Source organism: Entelurus aequoreus, linkage group LG06 (genome assembly GCF_033978785.1).
Source record: "Entelurus aequoreus isolate RoL-2023_Sb linkage group LG06, RoL_Eaeq_v1.1, whole genome shotgun sequence".
NCBI lineage: Eukaryota > Metazoa > Chordata > Actinopteri > Syngnathiformes > Syngnathidae > Entelurus > Entelurus aequoreus.
This window is the reverse complement of record NC_084736.1, coordinates 64,484,981-64,510,063: the sequence shown is the minus strand read 5'-3', so window position 1 is coordinate 64,510,063 and position 25,083 is coordinate 64,484,981. Positions and strand designations below refer to the sequence as shown.

Sequence of the window (25,083 nt, the reverse complement as noted above, 5' to 3'; positions counted from 1 at the left end):
ACGGGTAAGTGCGCCATCTAGTTCTTGAATCTCCGGCTCTTAGCTTTGTATGGACTCATTGATCGTTTACAAACTGAGTTCGGAGAGGAAGTGACGCCAGAAAGACCGCGGCACACACAGGAAGTGACACCAGAAAGAACGCGCCACAGCCAGCTTCATAATAAAGTGGTTTCGTAACTCGGAGCTAACCACTGGAAATATGGAGGCGAGTCATCCAGACATGCCCGTGTTCCTCCTTCTACATGTACAGACGCTTGTGGAAATCACACATGAATACTTAAGAGAAAGCGATTGCAGCTATTTGGGATACAACACTTCTTAGACGGCAGGAGAACTTTCGAATGTCCAGGTCAGCTGTGATTCAACTTAGCGAAACTTCGTCCATTTGTCGAAGGAGAGACAAAGAGAATGCAGGCTCCCGTGGATGTGATAAAAAAAAGGTAGCGTGTGCTTTGTATTACCTGGCCGTCGAGGGAAGACTACGGAAAACGGCGAATGCATTTGGACTGGCAAAGCAGACTGTATCAGTTATTGTCCGCCATGTATGTCGCGGACTCAACGTTTAGGTCCAGAGTATATAAAGTCACCAAAAAAATGAATGGACAATGAAGGTGAAGGCAAAGGAGTGAGGAGTGTCCTGACCAGATATCTAGATCCCTAGTTTGATTGATGTAAAATGTTCTTTGTCACATTGTGTACTTTTACATGTCCATTAAAGATTTCATTAATTTATGATGGCTTAAGTGTGATTCACTACAATAGGGCCCCACAGCACACTGGATTCCAGTTAATTGAAATACCACAACACTGGATATTGTTCAGATAAGTTCAATTTAATTTAAGAACTTGCACACAAAGCAACACTGGAGGTGACTATGACGTGCGCATTTTCCGCGCATGCGTACTACTTAAACGACCATTGTGTGTGTGTGGACAAGGATAAGGTTAGGTGGGATTTACCCTGGATAACCTGAGAAGAGGGCCTTCAAATTAAATTCTGCTTAGGGCCCTAATTTAGCAGATGTCAACGCTTATCGCTTTCTTGAGAGAACACTCTATTGAGCATTTTTAACTTGAAATACACAAACAGCATCAATATGTCAGCTGTAGTCAGCAACTAAAGGTTACTTATGAACTTCTGCGAATAAACAAGTATTTTTTTTTCTTTTCGTTTTGGTTTGCAAAACTGCCGTTTTATTCAAAGTTGCCAAGTTGAGTAGAAACGTCAAAAAAGATGGCGGATGAACCGAGGCGAGTTGTGATGGAGTGTACACCGAATTAATCATCTTAGTCTAATCCATTAAGACGCTGCGCATGCTGCAGTATCTCTTATGTTGCCACGTGTACTTTTTATATTTCAAAGGTTTACCGCATGCTGTCACTCGGCACACTTCACTTCACAATTTCCTTGTCAGATCTGTCACTTTAAATCTACTGCAGACATTTCTGGATCCTCAAGGTGCAAATCATGTTGTACAGTACAGCACAGCGCAGCGAAAATATCAGCACATCGCAATTTGTTTGACACGTGCCAAGATTTTAAATGGTATTTCTAGAAATGTCCCTAGTTTTAAGCGCTATTTACTTATCTTTAATTATGTTAAAGTACCAATGATTGTCACACACACACACACAAGGTGTGGCGAAATTATTCTCTGCATTTGACCCATCCCCCTTGATCAGCCCCCTGGGAGGTGAGGGGAGCAGTGAGCAGCAGCAGTGGCTTTAGTTATTGACTTTTCAGCAGAGTCTTAATTTCAGCACGAATAATTATATTTTGTCTAGTTCAAAAATGTTAAAATCGAGAAAATAACCATTCAAATAAGATATTTTGGTTTTCCCAACATCTTGTTGTTTTCTTCCTGTCGATGCTTCATTTAAGAATTGAAGATTGCTTCCTTTCAGAATTAAATACTTATTTTTATCTGCACATTTTTAGACGAAATGTTAGAATAATTATGTATATATTATCACACAACTTTTATGCTTAAAGGCCTACTGAAACCCACTACTACCGACCACGCAGTCTGATAGTTTATACATCAATGATGAAATCTTAACATTGCAACACATGCCAATACGGCCGGGTTAGATTAGTAAAGTGCAATTTTAAATTTCCCGCAAAATATTCTGCTGAAAACGTCTCGGTATGATGTCGTTTGCGCGTGACGTCACGGATTGTAGCGGACATATTAGGACACCATTGTGGCCAGCTATTAAGTCGTCTGTTTTCATCGCAAAATTCCACAGTATTCTGGACATCTGTATTGGTGAATCTTTTGCAATTTGTTTAATGAACAATGAAGACAAAAAAGAAGAGAGCTGTAGGTGGGAAGCGGTGTATTGGCGGCCGGCTGCAGCAACACAACCAGGAGGACTTTGAGTTGGATAGCAGACGCGCTACCGTGAGTACGCAGCTTTCTTCCAAACATTTGATCGCTTGCCCGTACGTGCGTGCCGCTATGTGCATGTCACGTACGTAACTTTGGGGAAATATATGTGCTGTATGAACTTTACAGAGGTGAACGGTACTTTGGGCTGTGGGATTGAGTGTGTTTTGCGGGTGTTCAGATAGCATCTTCCCTATCTGAATCGCTTCCATTGCACTCTAATCCTTCACTCTCACTTTCCTCATCCACAAATCTTTCATCCTCGCTCAAATTAATGGGGTAATCGTCGCTTTCTCGGTCCGAATCGCTCTCGCTGCTGGTGGCCATGATTGTAAACAATGTGCAGATGTGAGGCGCTCCACAACCTGTGACGTCACGCTTCTTCCGGTACAGGCAAGACTTTTTTATCAGCGACCAAAAGTTGTGAACTTTATCGTCGATGTTCTCTACTAAATCCTTTCAGCAAAAATATGGTAATATCGCGTAATGATCAAGTATGACACATAGAATGGACCTGCTATCCCCGTTTAAATAAGAACATTTCATTTCAGTAGGCCTTTAAGGGCCGTTGCTATAATTATTGTAATTTGTGCTGAAGTGGTATTTTTCTATCTATCCAAAAGATTGCCAGCCATCTCATATCATTGTTGTGTCCAGACTCGGCCTGCTGACTGCCAAGGCCGAACACCGCTGTGACGCAGACAGAGCAGAGACGAGGCGATATCACCAGCGTCAACACATTTGCATTTTTGTATAATCATATATTGTGTCTAACTGGAGTTGTCGAGATTACCCCCCCCCTTTCCTCAGCGACAGCTTCAGTGATGTAACCAGGGACCTCCCAAATAAATAGAGGAAGCACGCGGGCTGGACTTTTAGAACGTAGTTTGGATCTGTAACTAGAATACAGCCCAAAACACGTGTCTCCTCGTTGAGCCAAATTGAACTCTGTCTCTGCATGATTCCTTGCTTCTCATCTGTTTAATAAATGCCATCAGTGTTTGAACCTGACACGTACAACTCTTAATTTAGGACGTCTTATCGAGTAAAATTAACTAGCGGAGTGGACAGATAATTTCACCAGTTTTTAGTTTGTCCTAAAATCTAGTCTTTTTATCTTTCTTTTTTGTCAGCTCTTTTTTGCAGTGCAGCGACAAATGGGAGTGATCGGCGACACAGTTCCACCTTTAACGTCATATTTATTGTTATTTAGTTACTCAATAAAACATATACAGATATATACAATATGCAGGAAAACAGACAACTGCACTTTACTTATTATTTTTAAAAAAGTAAACAAAAGAAAGAAAAAAAAATCCATAAATTGCTGTCACAGTCCTCCATCTATAGTTTCAGAAATTCCAACTCAACAGAAGCATTATTTAAAGATTACAAGATTGCCCAACACACAGCAATTTTTTTTTCTTATTATACATGTGCAATACCAATAGCCATTTTTTTTTTCAATTCCCTTATTAAAACTATGCAAATACCTCAGTTTCAGTTCCCATTGGCTGAATTGTTGACAAGCTCATGAATAAATTGTTGGAGAAAAATGGAACTATATCTTGAAGATGAGCAGCAGCAAATGAAACAGGAACAAGGTCGGACATGGAGGCAAATAAGTTATATTTGCACCACAAAAAAAATCAAAAATAGCATACATTCATGCATATTCATATTCTTCTGATACGCTTCTGCATTGAATCCACTTCTTTTGAGGGTGGAAAATGAACAAGATATGATCAATTCAGATGAAAGTTGGGCAAAAAGCAGCTGCTTACACTGGAAAGGTTCATCATACTGTATATATTTACATTATATTTCTATGTATATGTGAGGTGAGCAGAAAGGCCATACATAGAAGGAAAAAGAAAACAAAACACTGCTACACAAATACAGCCAGTGGTAACTGAATTGATCTGCTTTTGCTATCTCATCATTTACTTCAAAAACAAAACAAATAAACGCAAAGGAAGGAAAAAAAAATCGTATATGTAGACTTGAGGTTTTCCAGATTGGGCGTGGAGCCTGCAGTGTGTGAGCGAGTGACTGCATGTGACGAAAAATATTTGGGTGTGTGTGTGTGTGTTTGTGTGTGTTTGCGTGTTTGCATGTATGTGTGAGAGTCTCTCTCCCTGAACAGGCAAGAGGTGCTTGCAGTTTTCCACACTGACATCTTACATCACATCACAATCATCATTCTTTGCTATTTGTCTCGGAACTGTCCTTAGTTCATCCTCTTCTTTTGCGGTGGGTCAGCTTCTTTTTATTTATTTTTTTATTTGATTCATTCAAGTCAGTGCTGCCACAAACGTCCCGAATCGGTTGGAAATATCAGAGTGGAGAGAGCGCCACGAAGAGACGGGCCCTCCTCGGCCCTTACTGTCCCCCAGCTCGTCCGTGCAGTGGACGGACAGGCACTGAAGGTGGTTCCCGCCGCCTCCACCGCCAGCCCCTGGGGGCCCCGCTCCAGCCTTACTCTGGGACAGCTCGGATTCTGCAGGCAGACAAAAAAAAGGGAAAACGGTTAATTATCAATACTGAAATAAACTGCAACAAAAAAACAGTGCAATACATTTTCATAACATGGTCACTACTGCCTAGTTTCGCTTATTTTTACTATTATATTTGTATTCTTATTGTTGCTTTTTCTTTTTATTCTTATTGTTATATTTTCTCTTTTATTTCCATTTATACTCCCATTATTTTAATCTTTAATCTTAAATTATTTACTTTTTTAATTCGATCTCAATTCTGTACACTGCTGCTGGAAAAAACTTTTCCTGAAGGAATCAATAAAGTACTATCTATCTATCTATCTATCTATCTATCTATCTATCTATCTATCTATCTATCTATCTATCTATCTATCTATCTATCTATCTATCCATCTATCCATCTATCTATCTAATACCACTATGCAAAATCCATTATTTTGTTTGATTAATCAAATAATCATGTACAACACTTTATAGCCTTAATGTGCATTTTAGGGAAAATAGTTGCAATAAACCAAAATGGTCCTGCTTTTTTAACGTTCATTCTTTTTTGTAATAAATGCACATTAACAACATTGCACTTTTAACATGTGTGCATTAATAGAAATAAACAAATATCGGCTGTTCCCCTTCTACACCGATCACGGCAATAGGGCTGAACGATTGATCGTTTAATTTCATTGGCAAAAAAAGCTTTGATTGATATTATGTTGCTTTGATTAATCATTTATTGAGTGTAACTAATAAAAAAAATATACAATTCAGACTAAATGGATTGCGAGAAACTTTAATTATGTGTGTCCGCATGAACACTGCACATATATACATATATATGTATATATATATATATATATATATATATATATATATATATATATATATATATATATATATATATATATATATATATATATATATATATATATATATATATATACATATATATATATATATATATATATATGTATATATATATATATATGTATATATATATATATATATATATATATATATATATATATATATATATATATATATATATATGTATATATATATATATACATATATATATATACATATATATATATATATATATATATATATATATATATATACATACATATATATACATATATATATATATATATATATATATATATATATATATATATATATATATATATATATATATATATATATATATATATATATATATATATATATATATATATATATATATATATATAGTCGAGGTTTCTGTGGTTTATCCGTTATACAGTGTTCAATACCGGGGTAGAGCGGAATATACGCTAGGTCAGAAAAAACACAGAGGCTATATTATCCTACAAGCCTGTTTCGCATACATATGGTTTAGTAAGTATGAATTGATGTGTTATGTCTGTAGGAGTGTTTTCATGCATATTTGTGTGTGCTATGGTAATGTAATCAAGCTAGCATCATTAGCATTAGCTAATATGCTAACACATTTACACATGTTTGTGTTAGTATTATTAACTCACAGAAACCATTCATGAAGTTTGGTTCTTTTATGAATTTATTATGGGTCTACTGAAAATGTGACCAAATCTGCTGGGTCAAAAGTAATAAGGCGCTTTTGGTAGTCATCCACAAGCTTCTGGTTACATTTTTGACCACTCCTCTTGACAAAATTGGTGCAGTTCAGCTAAATTTGTTGGTTTTCTGACATTAACTTTCTTCAGCATTGTCCACATCCGTCAGGACTTTGGGAAGGCCATTCTAAAACCCTAATTCTAGCCTGATTGAGCCATTCCTTTACCACTTTTGACGTGTGTTTGTCGGACAATGACCCCAACCTCCAGGCTGAGGATTTTAGATTGTCCTGAAAAATTTGGAGGTAATCCTCCTTCTTCATTGTCCCATTTACTCTCTGTAAAGCACCAGTTCCATTGGCAGCAAAACAGGCCCAGAGCAAAATACTACCCCCACCATGCTTGACGGTAGGTCTGGTGTTCCTGGGATTAAAGGCCCCACCTTTTCTCCTCCAAACATATTGCTGGGTATTGTGGCCAAACAGCTCAATTTTTGTTTCATCTGACATCACATGGACAAAGATAAAGACCTTCCGGAGGAAAGTTCCGTGGTCTGCTTCGACATTACGTTCTTGACGAGTGTATGTAAACTTTTGACCACGACTTTGTTCTATTCAAATGATTCGATTTGTTGCGGTCCTCATTTGAATCCACTTTTAATGACACCGGTGTCATTTAAAAGTTCAAGTAAAGTTAAAGTACCAATGATTGTCACACACACACACGAGGTGTGGCGAAATTATTCTCTGCATTTTGACCCATCACCCTTGATCACCCCCTGGGAGGTGAGGGGAGCAGTGAGCAGCAGCGGTGGACACGCCCGGGAATCATTTTTGGTGATTTAACCCCCAATTCCAACCCCTTGATGCTGAGTGCCAAGCAGGGAAGTAATGGGTCCCATTTTTATAGTCTTTGGTATGACTCGGACGGGGTTTGAACTCACAACCTACCGATCTCAGGGCGGACACTGAGTAGGTACACATCCCACACTAAATCCTAACTGTAAAATGAATTTAACACATGGATGAATGGCCTCTTCTCACACGCCTTCTACACATTGCCTGCAAATCTGTACTGACCCCTGATCAGCGGGTCAAAGAGCACGGATAAGACTGCCCTTTAACCCCGCTTGACCCAATTTATTGGTCTAATGACCGTTCCGAGGTATCGACCCCGTGTCACCGCCATGCCAAGGCTCATATTAAACGGCTGCCCGGAAAGAAATCCATACACAGGTTGATTGTACATCATATTAAAAAATATGCCGTGCCAGAGCGTTAATGCTGACGCCCGAGGTGCACGCTGCACATATGAAGAAAAATCACTCTGTCACGGAATGAAAAAAAAAGGGGGGGAAGACCGACGAGGACAGGAAGTGCTTTCCGAACCATACATCACCCGCCAATATGCAGTGGACTTGCCAGGCAAGGGAGGGAAGATGCAACTTGGACAGAAGTAACGACGTGCTTTGGATTCTTCCTTCCAGCCAAGAGCACAGAGGAAGTGTTTGTGAAGACATCCAGTCTGATTACTCTCCCATCTCCTGTGCGCACACCAGGAAACCTCTGCTTTTGCACTCTGCGGATGCTCGCGGCGGATCGGAGAGTTGTGCGCAAAGACACGGCTCCGAGTGCGGAGGCCGCGACAGGCTGAGTTACGTGTGTCACACACACGCCGCAGATCGCAACGCTGCGAGAAACAGGCGCACGCCAGCCTCTATTTTATCCACCGTCATATTTCTCCTTCAGCAACCTTTTTTTTTTTTTCTCACAAAAAAAAAAAAAAAAAAAAAAAAAAAAAAAAAGGTCCCATTAGTGTGCTACAGCTCTGGTGTGGAACTGAGCTGTAAATCATGGTCTGGCTCGCATTCCAACTTTGAGGTATTAGGCTAAATGGCAATTTCCATAAACAATGTGACATCACAGATGGTTTCAAGAAAAATGTCAAATGGTAAACAAAAACCGCCCATATGGGGATTTCCAAAAAGTTTTTATTTTATTTTTTATTTTGTCTTGTGATTGTCTATTATAAAAAAGACTAGGTTTGTATGAGGAAAAAGAAGCAATTTAAGTTTTTTCTTTTTATTCCTGAAGTAACTACCGTATTTTTCGGAGTATAAGTCGCACCGGAGTATAAGTCGCACCGGCCGAAAATGCATAATAAAGAAGGAAAAAAAACATATATAAGTCGCACTGGAGTATAAGTCGCATTTTTGGGGGGAATTTACTTGATAAAACCCAACACCAAGAATAGACATTTGAAAGGCAATTTAAAATAAATAAAGAATAGTGAACAACAGGCTGAATAAGTGTATGTTATATGAGGCATAAATAACCAACTGAGAACGTGCCTGGTATGTTAACGTAACATATTATGGTAAGAGTCATTCAAATAACTATAACATATAGAACACGCTATACGTTTACCAAACACTCCTAATCGCTAAATCCCATGAAATCTTATACGTCTAGTCTCTTACGTGAATGAGCTAAATAATATTTTTTGACATTTTACGGTAATGTGTTAATAATTTCAAACTATGAAAAAAACTGCGACTTATAGTCCGTAAAATACGGTATTGTCTTTTGGGGCTCAGGTGCAAACAAGAGATGGGACAGTTCAGTTCTGATCAGGGTTCTATGCTGCTGATTCCGATACGATCAACCATTAATGAGATCGTTTGATACCAATACTGATAACTGCAAATATTTTAATGTATTTATAGTGAGTGCTATCGACAATTTAATAATATCAGCACAATATTTAAACTAGTTCCTTATAGGGTTGTACGGTATACCGGTATTAGTATAGTACCGCGATACTAATCATATTCGGTACTATACCGCCTCTGAAAAGTACCGGTCCGCCACACCCCCGTGGTATCATCCAAAACTAATGTAAAGTATCAAACAAGACAAGAATAAGTGATTATTACATTTTAACAGAAGTGTAGATAGAACATGTTAAAAGAGAAAGTAAGCAGATATTAACAGTAAATGAACAAGTAGATTAATAATTCCTTTTCTACCACTTGTCCTTAATAATGTTGACAAAATAATAGAATGGAAAATGACACAATATGTTACTGCATATGTCAGCAGACTAATTAGGAGTCTTTGTTTGTTTACTTACTAATAAAAGACAAGTTGTCTTGTATGTTCACTATTTTATTTAAGGACAAACTTGCAATAATAAACATATGTCTAATGTACCGTAAGATTTTTTGTTAAAATAAAGCCAATAATGCAATTTTTTGTGGTCCCCTTTTTTTAGAAAAGTACTGAAAAGTATCAAAATAATTTTGGTATCTGGACAACACTAGTTCGTAATTCTCTTCTAGTACATACAATTGTTTGAACAAAACAAAGTCAATAGTACACAATAAGTAAACAAAAGCCAATGGATGTAATTTGGCGGAGGGCGGCTGTTAGTATATTGAATGGAGACAAGTCAAACATCAGCACCGGGTGGAAAGCGGACCCTCAGGCTGACCAGGAATGTCCAAACTTTTTCCACCATGGGCCGCATAACGAAAAGTCAAAGAATTCAGGGGCCATTTTGATGTTGTTTTATTTTGGGGAAAAAAAATGCTAAAGACAGACTTTACATATGTTTAAAGACACAACTTATTATAGGTAATGTGTTATAGGTAATAAAAGTGTGCTATTACTAATTTATTTAGGGGTGTCCAAAGTGCGGCCAAGGGGCCATTTGTGGACAGACGCTTGCATTGTGTTGGCCCGCTACATATTTTGGAAAAAAAAATGTGCAAAAAGACATAATGTAATGAGAAAAAGCTGAATTGTTGATACTGATAACTAATAATCCAATTAGTCACTTATAACACAGAGCTATATAATTTCTGGTTGTAAATCTTACGCATACTTAGACATGTCGAGTTTTTTCAATTACATTATGTATTGTTTCTGTTTTTTTCTTACATTTTTACTATTTTTTGGATACGTACTTACTTTGGATACCGCTGCTCTAGATCAACTTCAGATCTATCCGTCAATTATAAGTTTTTATTATTTTTTGAGCAATGACAGTTTTAAAGTAAAAAAGTGCCCACATGGCAGTGTTGTGTTATTAGTGTCAAGATAATTTTTAGATTTCGCTTTTTTTTTTTTTTATGGTATTAAATAATGGCAGTGTTTTAGCGTGAGGGGGCTTATAACAAGTTTACCCGGAAGCAGTTTTACCGGACTCTAAAAACACTAGTAGAAGAAATGAGGGCCGATGGCGTCTAAATCAAGTGTAAAAGTTATATGATGTAATTTGTGTTAACCTAGACCAGGGGTGTCAAACTCATTTTAGCTCAGGGGCCGCATGGAGGAAAATCTGTGCACAAATCATGGCATTAAAACTAAAAAAAAATAAAGACGACTTCAGATTGTTTTATTTGTCTTACTTTGGCCAAAAACGGAACAAACGCATTCTGAAAATATTACAATAAAAGTCAAGAAAAAAATACCGGGCAGCGGTAAAGTTTAGATCCATGAAGGAAATAAGAAAGTTAATGAATGTTTATAACTGAATACGTTTACATATGCATAAAAATTTGTTTTCGTTTGTATTTTTTTTATTTTTATGAACTAAGTAACGTTTATGACAACCATTTTCCAAAACACAATATAGAATGTGAGATATAACAGGATAATGCATACATGTATCATTTGTTTTTAAAACGCTTACAAAAAAGTGGGACCCCAAAAATGTACTGTTGGACCCCATTTTTATGACTTGATGGGGTCCCTGGGACCCCATTTTGAAAATTCCTAGAACCAACACTGATGGGAGTATTGGTGCGTGCAAAACAGCAGTAGCCTGCAGGCCAGTTCTAATACTAATCAAATATTATCCCTGGGTCCATAGATAATTCATTCGCGGGCCTTGACTTTGACACCCCTGACCTAGACAGACTTTGAGGATTTACTATAAGTGGTCCAGAAATGTAATATGTATTTTTAAATTATCCATGTTTGTCTCGACATAGATAAATAAATGATAAATGGGTTAGCGCTTTGACACTATTTCCACATTCACCCATTCACACACACATTCACACACTGATGGAGGGAGCTGCCATGCAAGGCCCTACCAGCACCCATCAGGAGCAAGGGTGAAGTGTCTTGCCCAAGGACACAACGGACGTGACTAGGATGGTAGAAGGTGGGGATTGAACCCCAGTAACCAGCAACCCTCCGATTGCTGGCACGGCCACTCTACCAACTTCGCCACGCCGTGATATTGTGTGTGGAACAATACTTACCGTATTTTTCGGACTATTAGTCGCAGTTTTTTTCATAGTTTGGCCGGGTGTGCGACTTATACTCAGGAGTGACTTATGTGTGAAATGATTAACACATTACCGTAAAATATAAAATAATATTATTTAGCTCATTCACGTAAGAGACTAGACGTATAAGATTTCATGGGATTTAGCGATTAGGAGTGACAGATTGTTTGGTAAACGTATAGCATGTTCTATATGTTATAGTTATTTAAATGACTCTTACCATAATATGTTACGTTAACATACCAGGCACGTTCTCAGTTGGTTATTTATGCGTCATATAACGTACACTTATTCAGCCTGTTGTTCACTATTCTTTATTTATTTTAAATTGCCTTTCAAATGTCTATTCTTGGTGTTGGGTTTTATCAAATACATTTCCCCAAAAAATGTGACTTATACTCCAGTGCGACTTATACTCCGAAAAATACGGTAATAGGTTTAACGTTATTTACTTTGCTTTGAAGTAAATAAGAGGGAAGTCTGGGCTTCCGTGCTTAGGCTGCTGCCCCCGCGACCCGACCTCGGAATAAGCGGAACAAGATGGATGGCTGGACTTTGCTTTGTAAAGAGAATTTATACACAGTAAGAAATTAAAACATTTGATAAATAACAAATATATCCGAATAACTTCTTAATGCTGAAAATCTACTGCATATATAAAAAAAAACTATTGTTAAAGAAACAAAGTTGACCACAGTGATTTACGAAGTAGTCAAAGTAATAATAGTAGGTCACACAAGATTTCAACACATACAGATCTACTCAAGATAAATGTAAGAAACATATTTTGCGTTATAATTTCATATTTTGAAGCTTGATTAAACCTAATTTAGACGCCCAAGTCCCGTAAAACTGCTTCCGGGTTATAAGCCCCGCCCACAAGCGCCCGCCCCTCACGCTGAAACACTGCCATTATTTTCATACTGTAAAAAAAAGAAACGAAACCGAAAAAAATAAGAAACAACGTCGTAAATTACAGAAGCAATCATAAAAACCTTTGAAATAAACAAAAACAATAAAAGTGTACAAAAATATGAATATTGGCATCAAAAACATCCACCAAAAATATCGTATTTTTTCAATGTCTGTATTTATTTGTTGCCAAAACTTGTTTCGATGCCAATACAACTTTTTTTGATACCAAATAATACTGGCAGGGTTCTGGCTCCTTTAACATTAAACTAAATAATAATGCAATCTTAAAAAACAGTTATTCATTTCATTCTGTAAATGTTATTTTGTACAACAAAAAAAAAACATTGAACAATTTGTTTCATATTACTCTAAAACATATCTAAACCCTTTAAACCACGCCCCTTTCACACCTCGCCCCCATCTACGCAAGCAGTGAAGTGAAGTGGCTTATATTTATATAGCGCTTTTCTCTAGTGACTCAAAGCGCTTTACATAGTGAAACCCAATATCAAAGTTACATTTAAACCAGTGTGGGTGGCACTGGGAGCAGGTGGGTAAAGTGTCTTGCCCAAGGACACAACGGCAATGACTAGGATGGCGGAAGTGGGAATCGAACCCGGAACCCTCAAGTTGCTGGCACGGGCCACTCTACCAACCGAGCTATGCCGCCCCGAAAAAGCAAGTTGTGTGCCCCCCCCACTTCTGAAATCTAAATTTTGTCCCGATACTTCTTTATATCCTTTGGTTTTTGCCCTCAAAGTCCTCACATCAGTAGGGAATTATTCACTGAGTTTGTAAACATGAAGAAAAACAACAAACAAATATTTGAGAGAAAATGAAAATATCGACCCTAATCACTCTAGTATCGATCATATACTGATAACACCCTTGGTATCAACACCATCAATTTATGGATCGATCTGCCCTCCTCTCTCAACTCTTATTAATCTCCTGTTAATAACTGCTTACTTACATGGTTCCGTCTACCCTTCTTAAAGTAGCTTAACTATTAGCATGGCGTGTAACATGTTTAGCCTCCTCCTCCAGTGATAATGCTACTTTGAAAATGATATTCAAGAAATGCCGTTTATTTTCCGCAATGGAGGTGATTATTATTTTCTTAGGGGGGGTAGCTCCACATTGTGTATAATGACACATACTGCCTCCAGGGGCCAGAGTGAAAATGTGGGCCATGGGCTAAACTCAGCAATTTTAAGCAAACAGCTGCACAAAAGATAAGTAGTCTAATCCCATACTACCATTATTTAAGGTGGTGGAGATCATTAAGTTTGATAGGTGGCAACTTGTTAGCCTTGCAGACATGTCATCAACGATTGTGTGAGCTTTAAAAATGTGTGAAAGCAAAACGACTCGGCAGGCCGATTTGGGCACCCCTGTGCTAGCCGCTTGTCAGCCCATGCACTAAAAATAAAGGCATCAATCAAAAACATTTAAAATTAAGTAGACTTTTAGGGATAGTACCGCCTTTGCATCATTAATAGCTCGTAGAAGGATTTTATTGGAGTGGAAATCACAGTTTGCACCCAAAGTCTCCTTATGGCTTAAGGACATCATGTTTTTCTTAGATTTAGAGAAAAATAAATATAATCTGAGGGGAACACCAAAACAATTTGACTTGACCTGGGGCTGCATAATTAGTTACCGTATTTTTCGGACTATAAGTCGCAGTTTTTTTCATAGTTTGGCCGGGGGTGCGACTTATACTCAAGAGAGACTTATGTGTAAAATTATTAACACATTACCGTAAAATATCAAATAATATTATTTAGCTCATTCACGTAAGAGACTAGACCGGGGGTCGGCAACCCGCGGCTCTAGAGCGCCGCCCTAGTGGCTCTCTGGAGATTTTTCAAAAATGTATGAAGAATGGAAAAAGATGAGGGGAAAAAAATCTATTTTTTTGTTTAGTATGGTTTCTGTAGGAGGACAAACATTACACAAACCTCCCTAATTGTTATAAATCACACTGCTTATATTAAACATGCTTCACTGATTCGAGTATTTGGCGAGCGGCGGTTTGTCCTACTAATTTTGGCGGTCCTTGAACTCACCGTATAGTTTGTTTACATGTATCACTTTCTCTGACTTTCTAGGACGTGTTTTATGCCACTTTTTTTCTGTCTCATTTTGTCCACCACACTTTTAACGTTGTGCATGAGTACACAAAGGTGAGTTTTGTTGATGTTATTGACTTGTGTGGAGTGCTAATCAGACATATTTGGTCACTGCATGCCTGCAAGCTAATCGATGCTAACATGCTATTTAGGCTAGCGATATGTACATATTGCATCATTATGCCTCATTTGTAGCTATATTTCAGGTCATTTAGTTTCCTTAAGTCCTCTTAATTAAATGTATATCTCATGACACATGTAATATGGCTTTTAATTTTTTGCGGCTCCAGACAGATTTGTTTTTGTATTTTTGGTCCAATATGGCTCTTTCAACATTTTGGGTTGCCGACCCCTGGACTAGACGTATAAGATTTCATGGGATTTAGCGATTAGGAGTGTTTGGTAAACGTATAGCATGTTCTATATGTTATAGTTATTTGAATGACTCTTACCATAATATGTTACGTTAACATACCAGGCACGTTCTCAGTTGGTTATTTATGCGTCATATAACGTACACTTATTCAGCCTGTTGTTCACTATTCTTTATGTATTTTAAATTGCCTTTCAAATGTCTATTCTTGGTGTTGGGTTTTATCAAATAAATTTCCCCCAAAAATGTGACTTATACTCCAGTGCGACTTATATATGTTTTTTTCCTTCTTTATTATGCATTATGCGGTGCGACTTATACTCCGGAGCGATTTATACTCCGAAAAATACGGTACATAGCTAAATTAAAGACACTATAGGATAAATGTGACACTCACTGTTGACAATGTACCTTTCCACTTACCTCAACTCTTTTTTTTGTTGTTGTTGTTTTTATTCAGTGACACTTCTCTGTATGTTTGTGATTTTTATTTGTACCTTTTTTTTTTTCTTCCTTTTTCTCAGTTATTGTGATTCTCTATCTGCTTGTGGTGAAGAGGGAGGCAGTACATTGCTACCCACTGAAACTGAAATGTAGGATGGGGAAGTGGGAGGGAGTGTTATTATTTTACTTGTACTATTTTTCTGTAATTTATTTATATTTTTTAGTATTATTATTATTTTAATTTTATTTTATTTTTATTTTTATTTTTTTGGGTGTGGGGACAACAAAAACAAGTGTCTGTTTTCTAACACTGCAAAAACTGAAATCTAAGTTAGATTAAATATCTCAAATAAGGGTGATATTTGCTTATTTTCTGTCTGATAAGATCATTCTTCTCACTAAGCAGATTTTATGTTAGAGTGTTTTACTTGTTTTAAGGGTTTTGGTCCTAAATTATCTCAGTAAGACATTACAGCTTGTAGCTGAGATTTTATGATCTATATTGAGTAAAACATGCTTGAAACTAGAATATCAACTGTTGCAAAGCTGTGTCATTAACACTCACAAGTACTTTTTTAAAGTAATCATTACTTACTTCGAGCATGAAAAAAAAAAATCATTATGCCGAGCGCATATCATTATGTCAGGATAATGGCACTGGCATTTACTTAATTTAAGAAAAATTTTCAACATATTGAGCAAAAAGGTCTCATTTTTTTCTACCAAGAAAAGTGCACTTGTTATTAGTGAGAATATACTTATTTTAAGGTATCTTTAGGTTCATTGAGGTTAGCTAATTTTACTTGTTTTGGAAAGTCTCGACAAGCCGAATTTTCTTGTTCTATTGGCAGATAATTTTGCTTAGTTCAAATAAAATACCCCTAATTTTTGTATTTTTTCTCTTGTTTTTGAACACTGACTTTTTGCAGTGCATTGCCTGTATTATGATTTACTTATCAAATGAATAAATAAATACTATATAAAAAAAAATAAAGGCATCGATCAGCAATGGCAACCATGTATTTTTTCATGCAAATCGGCCGATACCGAACGGACGGGCGACCGATCGCCACATCCCTAGTAATTTGATACCTTTAAAAGACCGCACACCCAAAACAGAGTGCACTGCTCGGTGCAAAAAGGGGGCTTTTGTTTACCAGCGTCAACCCCCCTCCTTCTCACGCCACACTCCCAAATCCCAGCCTGGCCAAGCAGCGAGGACAACCAGAGAGGCAGACATGCAAGCTTGCCCCCCAGCCTGTCTGGACTGTGACCACTGGAATGGAAAAGTGGAGGATTTGGTAAAAGGTCAAGCAGCCAAGCCTCCCCGTTGTTTCCTTCGACTCTGCAAGGATTTGGGGTGAAAAAAATAAATAAAAAATCTCTCTCCCGAGGAGCCAACGTGTAAGGTGAGGAAGAAAATGAGGATTTGGCGGTGCCACTGACGAGATCTAACATTTGCCAGAGGGGTCCGGTTATATGCACCTCAGCATGGCGAATCTGCAAATCACCCCCCCCGTTCCCCCTCCCTCCTGCCCGTATCGCCTCCCCCCTCCACCCACTCGCACTCCCTCGTCTCAGCGCCCTCCAGCAGCCGCTGGCAGCTCATGCTAGCTGGGCACAGCGGGGTCCGTACCGGCCTGAATAGGCAGCCAAGCGTTCCCCTGGCTCACAGCTGACACACTGCAAACTGACAACACGCTCGGCTAAAGACACACAACACGCCAACCGCTGCCGCCGCTGCCATACCAACACCAGCCCTCAGCTGCTGCTCCACACACACACACACATATTCAGATGTGACCCCACTCAAATTAGATGGAAGTTACTTATCTCGTATTAAAAACGGACGAACGCTCGCTTTGTACACTGCAAAAAGTCAGTGTTCAAAAACAAGAAAAAAAAATACAAAAATTAGGTGTATTTTACTTGAACTAATGAAAATTATCTGTCAATAGAACAAGAAAATTTGGCTTGGCAAGACTTTCCAAAACAAGTCAAATTAACTAACCTCAATGAACCCCGAAATACCTTAAAATAAGTATATTCTCACTAACAAGTGCACTTTTCTTGATAGAAAAAAAAAAAATGAGACCTTTTTTCTCAATATGTTGAAAAATATTCTTAAATTAAGTAAATGCTAGTATATATATGTATGTGTGTATATATATATATATATATATATAATATATATATATATATATATATATATATATATATTTATATATATATATATATATATATATATATATATATATATATATATATATATATATATATATATATATATATATATATATATATATATATATATATATATATATATATATATATATATATATATATATATATATATATATATATATATTAGGGGTGTAAATTTCGGTTCGGTACGTACCTCGGTTTAGAGGTCACGGTTCAGTTCATTTTTGGTACAGTAAGAAAACAACAAAATATAAATTTTGGGGTTATTTATTTACCAAATTTGCAAAATCTTCCACCAAAAATATTTGTCTTAGTGGAATATTTGATGTGAAGTAATCAGAACCTTGGATAGGACAACAATTCATAATAACATTGATTTTAATTCAATATTATGTTTTGGGCAATGACAGTTTGAAAGAAAAAGAAAAAAACAGCTTTGTTTTATTAGTCAACATTGCAACTTTTTCTAAATTACATTTCACCTTTAAGCTTTTTTATTTCACTTTTGTTATGTTTTTGTTTATTTGAATAGTATTTTTAGAATGTGCCGTGGGCCTTTAAAACATTAGCTGTGGGCCGCAAATGGCCTCCGGGGCACACTTTTGACACCCCTGCTATAGATAATAAAAAATTAAATCTGATAAATCTACGGATAAAAAGCAGAGCCTGGCGACGCATGCGCGTTTATCATAACTCTCTCGCTCTCTCTGTCTCTGCCCCTCCCTCACCAATGCTGCTGTGCGCACAATTTGTTTTGTTTTTAACCCCTTCTTAACCCTGAACGTACATTGAAAATACACGCAACCCTAACTCAAAATGCTGGACATTTGAGGCATTTAAGAAACTCCGCCCTGACAGCTCCGCAAAAGAGGACATGTCCGGTGAAAAGAGGACGTGTGGTCAGTCTATCGTAACCCGTTAGCTGCTAGCATTCCGTGTGTTGTGCTTCGGTGTGCATTGTTTACACAACGTGCGATACGCTACTTAATATGTCCGTGTGGAAACTCGCTCGGTACACCTCCGAACCAACCCCTTTACCGAAATGGTTCAATACAATACACGTACCATATATATATATATATATATATATATATATATATATATCAATATATATATAAATATATATATATATATATATATATATTATATATATATATATATATATATATATATATATATATATATATATATATATATATATATCAATATATATATAAATATATATATATATATATATATATATATATATATATATATATATATATATATATATATATATATATATATATATATATATATATATATATATATATATATATATATATATATATATATATATATATATATATATATATATATATATATATATATGTGTGTGGGAAAAAATCACAAGACTATTTCATCTCTACAGGCCTGTTTCATGAGGGTTTCCTCAATCCTCAGGAGAAAAATCTCCTGAGGATTGAGGAAAACCCCTCATGAAACAGGCCTGTAGAGATGAAATAGTCTTGTGATTTTTTCCCACACATACATATTATGCTCTACCACGGTATCGAGCACTATTTTTTGGATAATCTAATTAAGACATATATATATATATATATATATACAGCCCGGCCCCCAGCCAATTTTTTTTTAATGGTAATTTTGAATAATTTATCTGAATGTGCATGAACTATTTCTGTTCAAAATAGTTTGAAATGTACACATGTGAAATGTTTAAATATTAACTGTCAGTTTACTGTACTGTGCCAACTGTACTGCTATATGAGTACGTGTTTTCTATTGTTTCATTGAAAATAAAACCTGAAAAGTCCATTTGCCTGTCATCTGTTTTAATTATGAGACACAATTGTGTCAAAGTCATGATTTTTTTGTTCATGCTTGAAATAAGAAATTATTACTTTTAAAAAAAGTAGTTGTATACTTGTGAGTGTTGATGACACAGCTTTGCAACCCTAGATATTCTAGTTCAAGAATGTTTTACTCAATATAAATCATACAATCTCAGCAACAAGCTGTAATATCTTACTGAGATCATTTAGGACCAAAACCCTTAAAACAAGTAAAACACTCTAACATAAAATCTGCTTAGTGAGACGAATTATCTCATCAGACCGAAAATAAGCAAATATCACCCTTATTTGAGATATTCAATCTTACATAGATTTCAGTTTTTGCAGTGTGCACAGCAAGACCCCACTCAGATTAGATGGAAGTTACTTATGTCGTATTAAAAACAGACGAACGCTCGCTTTGTAGACCGCAAACTTTGTAATTGAAAACACGTTTAACAACAACAACAAACATCAACCCATTTAGCCGGGATGAAGGTGTGTGGTTTTGCATGAATAGAAACCTAAATTGAACGCATTATCCACGGCGGTGTGTCTGTTCACAAGTGAAACGGCGGTGTGAAATCCCACATCACACAATCCCAAATCACCGTGACATTTTACACACTGGGAAATCTATCATCCCCAATAAGATCCATCTCGTCGCTGACTAACACCGATTTCATATCCACGGTAATATCTCAATAATGGCCTGTTCGTCTGCCGGGAACAAGAGCTCAGCATCAATAAGCGAGGGGGGGGGGGGGGAGAACACGCCACGGTACAGAGGGAACGGTAAAAGTGCGAGCGGCGAATACGCCGAGATGTCTTTAAACGCATCGCAGACAGGCGAGATTACCACGGCCAGGCCTGAAGCAAATTCCATGTAATTCACTTGTATGGCTTTCACCTTTGTTATTTACCTGATACCTTACACACCACACACACACACACACACACACACACACACACAACACACACACACACACACACACACACACACACACACCACACACGTAGATTCCATGTCGCCACACAACGTGAAGGAAACAGACTATGTTCACTACCAGGGGATATTTACTTCTAAGTGGGAGATGTTGTACAGAGCTCCAAGCACAGGCGGGGCATGGCTTTTGTAAAGTTTAAATGAAAAATGGCCTCCGTTTAAATATGTAATCATAAAAAAAAAAAAAAACGACGTCATAAATGTTAACATGAAATGAATATAGCCAGGAAAAGTTCAAAATTAAGGTCGTCAAACTACGACGTCTAAGACGACAAAGTTCACCTTTAGGCATTTAAACACAGCACCAACATTTTTGGGACAAGTATGAGGTTCTACACTGCAAAAACTGAAATCTAAGTAAGATTAAATATCTCAATAAGGGTGATATTTGCTTATTTTCTGTCTGATAAGATCATTCTTCTCACTAAGCAGATTTTATGTTAAGAGTGTTTTACTTGTTTTAAGGGTTAAATGATCTCAGTAAGATATTACAGCTTGTTGCTGAGATTTTATGACCTATATTGAGTAAAACATGCTCGAAACTGGAATATCAACTGTGCAAAGCTGTGTCATCAACACTCACAAGTATAAAACTACTTTTTTAAAGTAATAATTTCTTATTTCAAGCATGTAAAAAAAAATCATGACTTTGACACAATTGTGTCTCATAATTAAAACGGATGACAGCCAAATGGACTTTGCTGTTTTATTTTCAATTAAACAATAGAAAATACGTACTCATATAGTAGTACAGTTGTTATTAGTGAGAATATGCTTATTTTAAGGTATTTTTGGGTTCATTGAGGTTAGCTAATTTTGTTGTTTTGGAAAGTCTTGACAAGCCAAATTTTCTTGTTCTATTAGCAGATAATTTTGCTTAGTTCAAATAAAATACCCCTAATTTTTGTTTTTTTTTTTTCTTGTTTTTGAACACTGACCTTTTGCAGTGTAGAGAACAGGTAAAAATATAATAATGTATATGTAGCAGCATAGGGGAAAGTTATATACAAGTTTCACTTTTGCATCACGTTGCCCATGACTGTGGTGCGTTCAAGGACCCTCGATTAAAGTTACAAACAGAGGCATCAGTAGTTTTTAAGACAAGGGGAGACTTAACCTCCAGGAGATGCACTAATACTAATATTGATGTATTATCAAGATTTGTATCAATCCTATGTGTATCAGCTATTCTCTACTTTACACTCTGACGTAAAGAAGAACTTGACACATTTGCAAATGAAAAATGACAGATTATATACATTTACACATATTTTTACGGAATTTGTTGTTATCAAAACATTTTGGGTAACACTTTTGTATGGGGAACATACCGTAATTTCCGGACTATAAGCCGCTACTTTTTCCCCTCGTTCTGGTCCCTGCGGCTTATACAAGGGTGCGGCTTATTTACGGCTGTTCTCTCGACACAGGCGAAGAGGATTTCGGTGGTTTTAGTACGCAGGAGGAAGACGATGACACAATGATTAAAGACTGACTTTTCATATACCGGTAGGCTGGTTATTTTGATAACGTACAGGCGAGCACTTTGTATTACTTTGCACCGTTGTATTATTTGTACTCTGCACGAATGCTGTTCGCCATGTCAAAGATGTGAAAGTTTGATTGAATGATTGAAAGAGTTATTGTTAATAAATGGGACGCTTGGCGTTCCCAAACAGTCATCTCTGTCCCGACAATCCCCTCCGTGGTAGCAGGAACCCCTATATACTACGGTAATTACACATGAAAACCCTGCGGCTTATAGTCGGGTGCGGCTTATATAGGAGCAATCTGTATTTTCCCCTAAATTTAGCTGGTGCGGCTTATAGTCAGGTGCGGCTTATAGTCCGGAAATTACGGTATTCACCATTAATTATTGCTTATTAAAGTAACAAATACTTAATTTATAGTTATTTGGACAGTAGGGGAACATATAAGGGTTAGGGTTCAGGGTTACGGTTACTAATAGAGATGTCCGATAATGGCTTTTTTGCCGATATCCGATATTCCGATATTGTCCAACTATTAATTACCGATACCGATATCAACCGATACCAATATATACAGTCGTGGAATTACACATTATTATGCCTAATTTTGTTGTGATGCCCCGCTGGATGCATTAAACAAAGTAACAAGGTTTTCCAAAATAAATCAACTCAAGTTATGGAAAAAAAGGCTAACATGGCACTGCCATATTTATTATTGAAGTCACAAAGTGCATTATTTTTTTTAACATGCTTCAAAACAGCAGCTTGGAATTTGGGACATGCTCTGAGCATTAGGAGGTTGAGGTGGGCGGGGTTGGGGGGTAGGGGGTAGCGCGGGGGTGTATATTGTAGCGTCCCGGAAGAGTTAGTGCTGCAAGGGGTTCTGGGTATTTGTTCTGCTGTGTTTATGTTGTGTTACGGTGCGGATGTTCTCCCGAAATGTGTTTGTCATTCTTGTCTGGTGTGGGTTCACAGTGTGGCGCATATTTGTAACAGTGTTAAAGTTGTTTATACGGTCACCCTCAGTGTGACCTGTATGGCTGTTGACCAAGTATGTATTGCATTCACTTGTGAGTGTGTCAAAAGCCGTAGATATTATGTGACTGGGCCGGCACGCAAAGGAAGTGCCTTCAAGATTTCTTGGCACTCTGTACTTCTTCCTAAGTCTGTGTACACAGCGGCATTTTAAAAAGTCATAAATTTTACTTTTTGAAACCGATACCGATCATTTTGAAACCGATACCGATAATTTCCGATATTACATTTTAAGGCATTTATCAGCCGATAATATCGGCAGTCCGATACTATCGGACATCCCTAGTTACTAATAAGAAATAATTCTGAGGTTATTGAGGGAAGACTCTTAGTTAATGGCTTACTGGTTGTATAATAAGTCCATGCAGAATAAGGCATTAAAAAGTACTTAATAATGTATTGGTAAGAGCCAATATGTTGCTAATTTGCATGTTAATAAGCAACTAATTAATGGTGAATATGTTCCCCATATTAAAGTGTTACCAAATTTTGTATTTAGGGGGGTTTATCTAGATATGTTCTACACTGCAAAAACTGAAATCTAAGTAAGATTAAATATCTCAAATAAGGGTGATATTTGTTTATTTTCTGTCTGATAAGATAATTCTTCTCACTAAGCAGATTTTATGTTAGAGTGTTTTACTTGTTTTAAGGGTTTTGGTCCTAAATGATCTCAGTAAGATATTACAGCTTGTTGCTGAGATTTGATGACCTATATTGAGTAAAACATGCTTGAAACTAAAATATCAACTGATGCAAAGCTGTGTCATCAACACTCACAAGTATACAACTACTTTCTAGAAATAATTTCTTACTTTAAGCATGAAAAAAAAAATCATGATGCCGAGCGCATATCATTATGTCAAGATAATGGCACTAGCATTTACTTAATTTAAGAATATTTTTCAACATATTGAGCAAAAAGGTCTCTTTTTTTTTTCTACCAAGAAAAGTGCACTTGTTATTAGTGAGAATATACTTATTTTAAGGTATTTTTGTGTTCATTGAGGTTAGTTAATTTGACTTGTTTTGGAAAGTCTTGACAAGCCGAATTTTCTTGTTGTATTGGCAGATAATTTTGCTTAGTTCAAATAAAATACCAATAATTTTTGTTTTGTTTTTTCTTCATGTTTTTGAACACTGACTTTTTGCAGTGTAGATATGTTAATCCCATCTTTAAAAAGTCAAAAACCTCATTTTTACATGAGTTTTAAAAAGCTGATTTCAACCAAATCCATACAATAATGTTTTTTAGCGCATGTCAACGTACCAAGTGTGTTTGTATGGGGGGAGGGCCCTTTAGGAGCCTTGGGTATGGGGGGCCCCACAAATTAAATGTACTCCCCTGCTCACTATCATTACTTTTTGCAGCCCACGCTTACATTTTTAACTGACCGCGAGCTTTGAAGTTCATCTCATTGATGACTCTAAGTCCAACAAAACGGTGAATTATGGCTTTAAAAAGGACAGAAGGATGGCAGGAAAAGAAGACAAAGTGTGCGCTAGAGAGTTGAAATTTTACATGGCTTCTTATTTCGGGCGCCCCGTTCCTCACGGCCGTCACGTTGATTTCCCAAGCTTCCAGAATCTCAAAGCGGCGAGGCTCTGCCCTTTTTCTATCCCAAGCTCTACTTCCATGACGACACTTCACCTTTGATCCCGAGGGCGCGACCCTATCCTCTCGGAACGCCACGCCGTCCAATCAGGCCGCCGCGCTCCGCTGACAAAAACACCCAAAGGCCTCGGCTCCGATGACACCGTGTGACATCAGGTCAGATTCCTTTAGCATAACAACTAGCGCCATAGATGGCGTGGTGAGAGAATTCTGCCTTTGTCAGCACAAAGAACCCGTCAGCATCCACTGGGGAAAACGTCCAATTCCGA

The 25,083-nt window shown here is 37.1% G+C and overlaps 1 protein-coding gene across 2 annotated transcripts in view; it reads right to left on the bottom strand.

Annotated features, from left to right (window-relative positions):
• Positions 1–3,575: 3,575 nt before the first annotated feature.
• The window catches only part of mn1b (meningioma 1b), a 43,437-nt gene continuing 21,929 nt past the window's right edge, over positions 3,576–25,083 (bottom strand). Inside the window, exon 2 of one of the 2 annotated variants that reach the window (XM_062051218.1) lies at positions 3,576–4,890. In XM_062051218.1, the coding sequence (XP_061907202.1) occupies positions 4,685–4,890 (206 nt within the window). In that variant the 3' untranslated portion in view covers positions 3,576–4,684. The remainder of the gene's footprint in view (positions 4,891–25,083) is intronic. The other variant, XR_009826575.1, reaches the window with a different exon arrangement.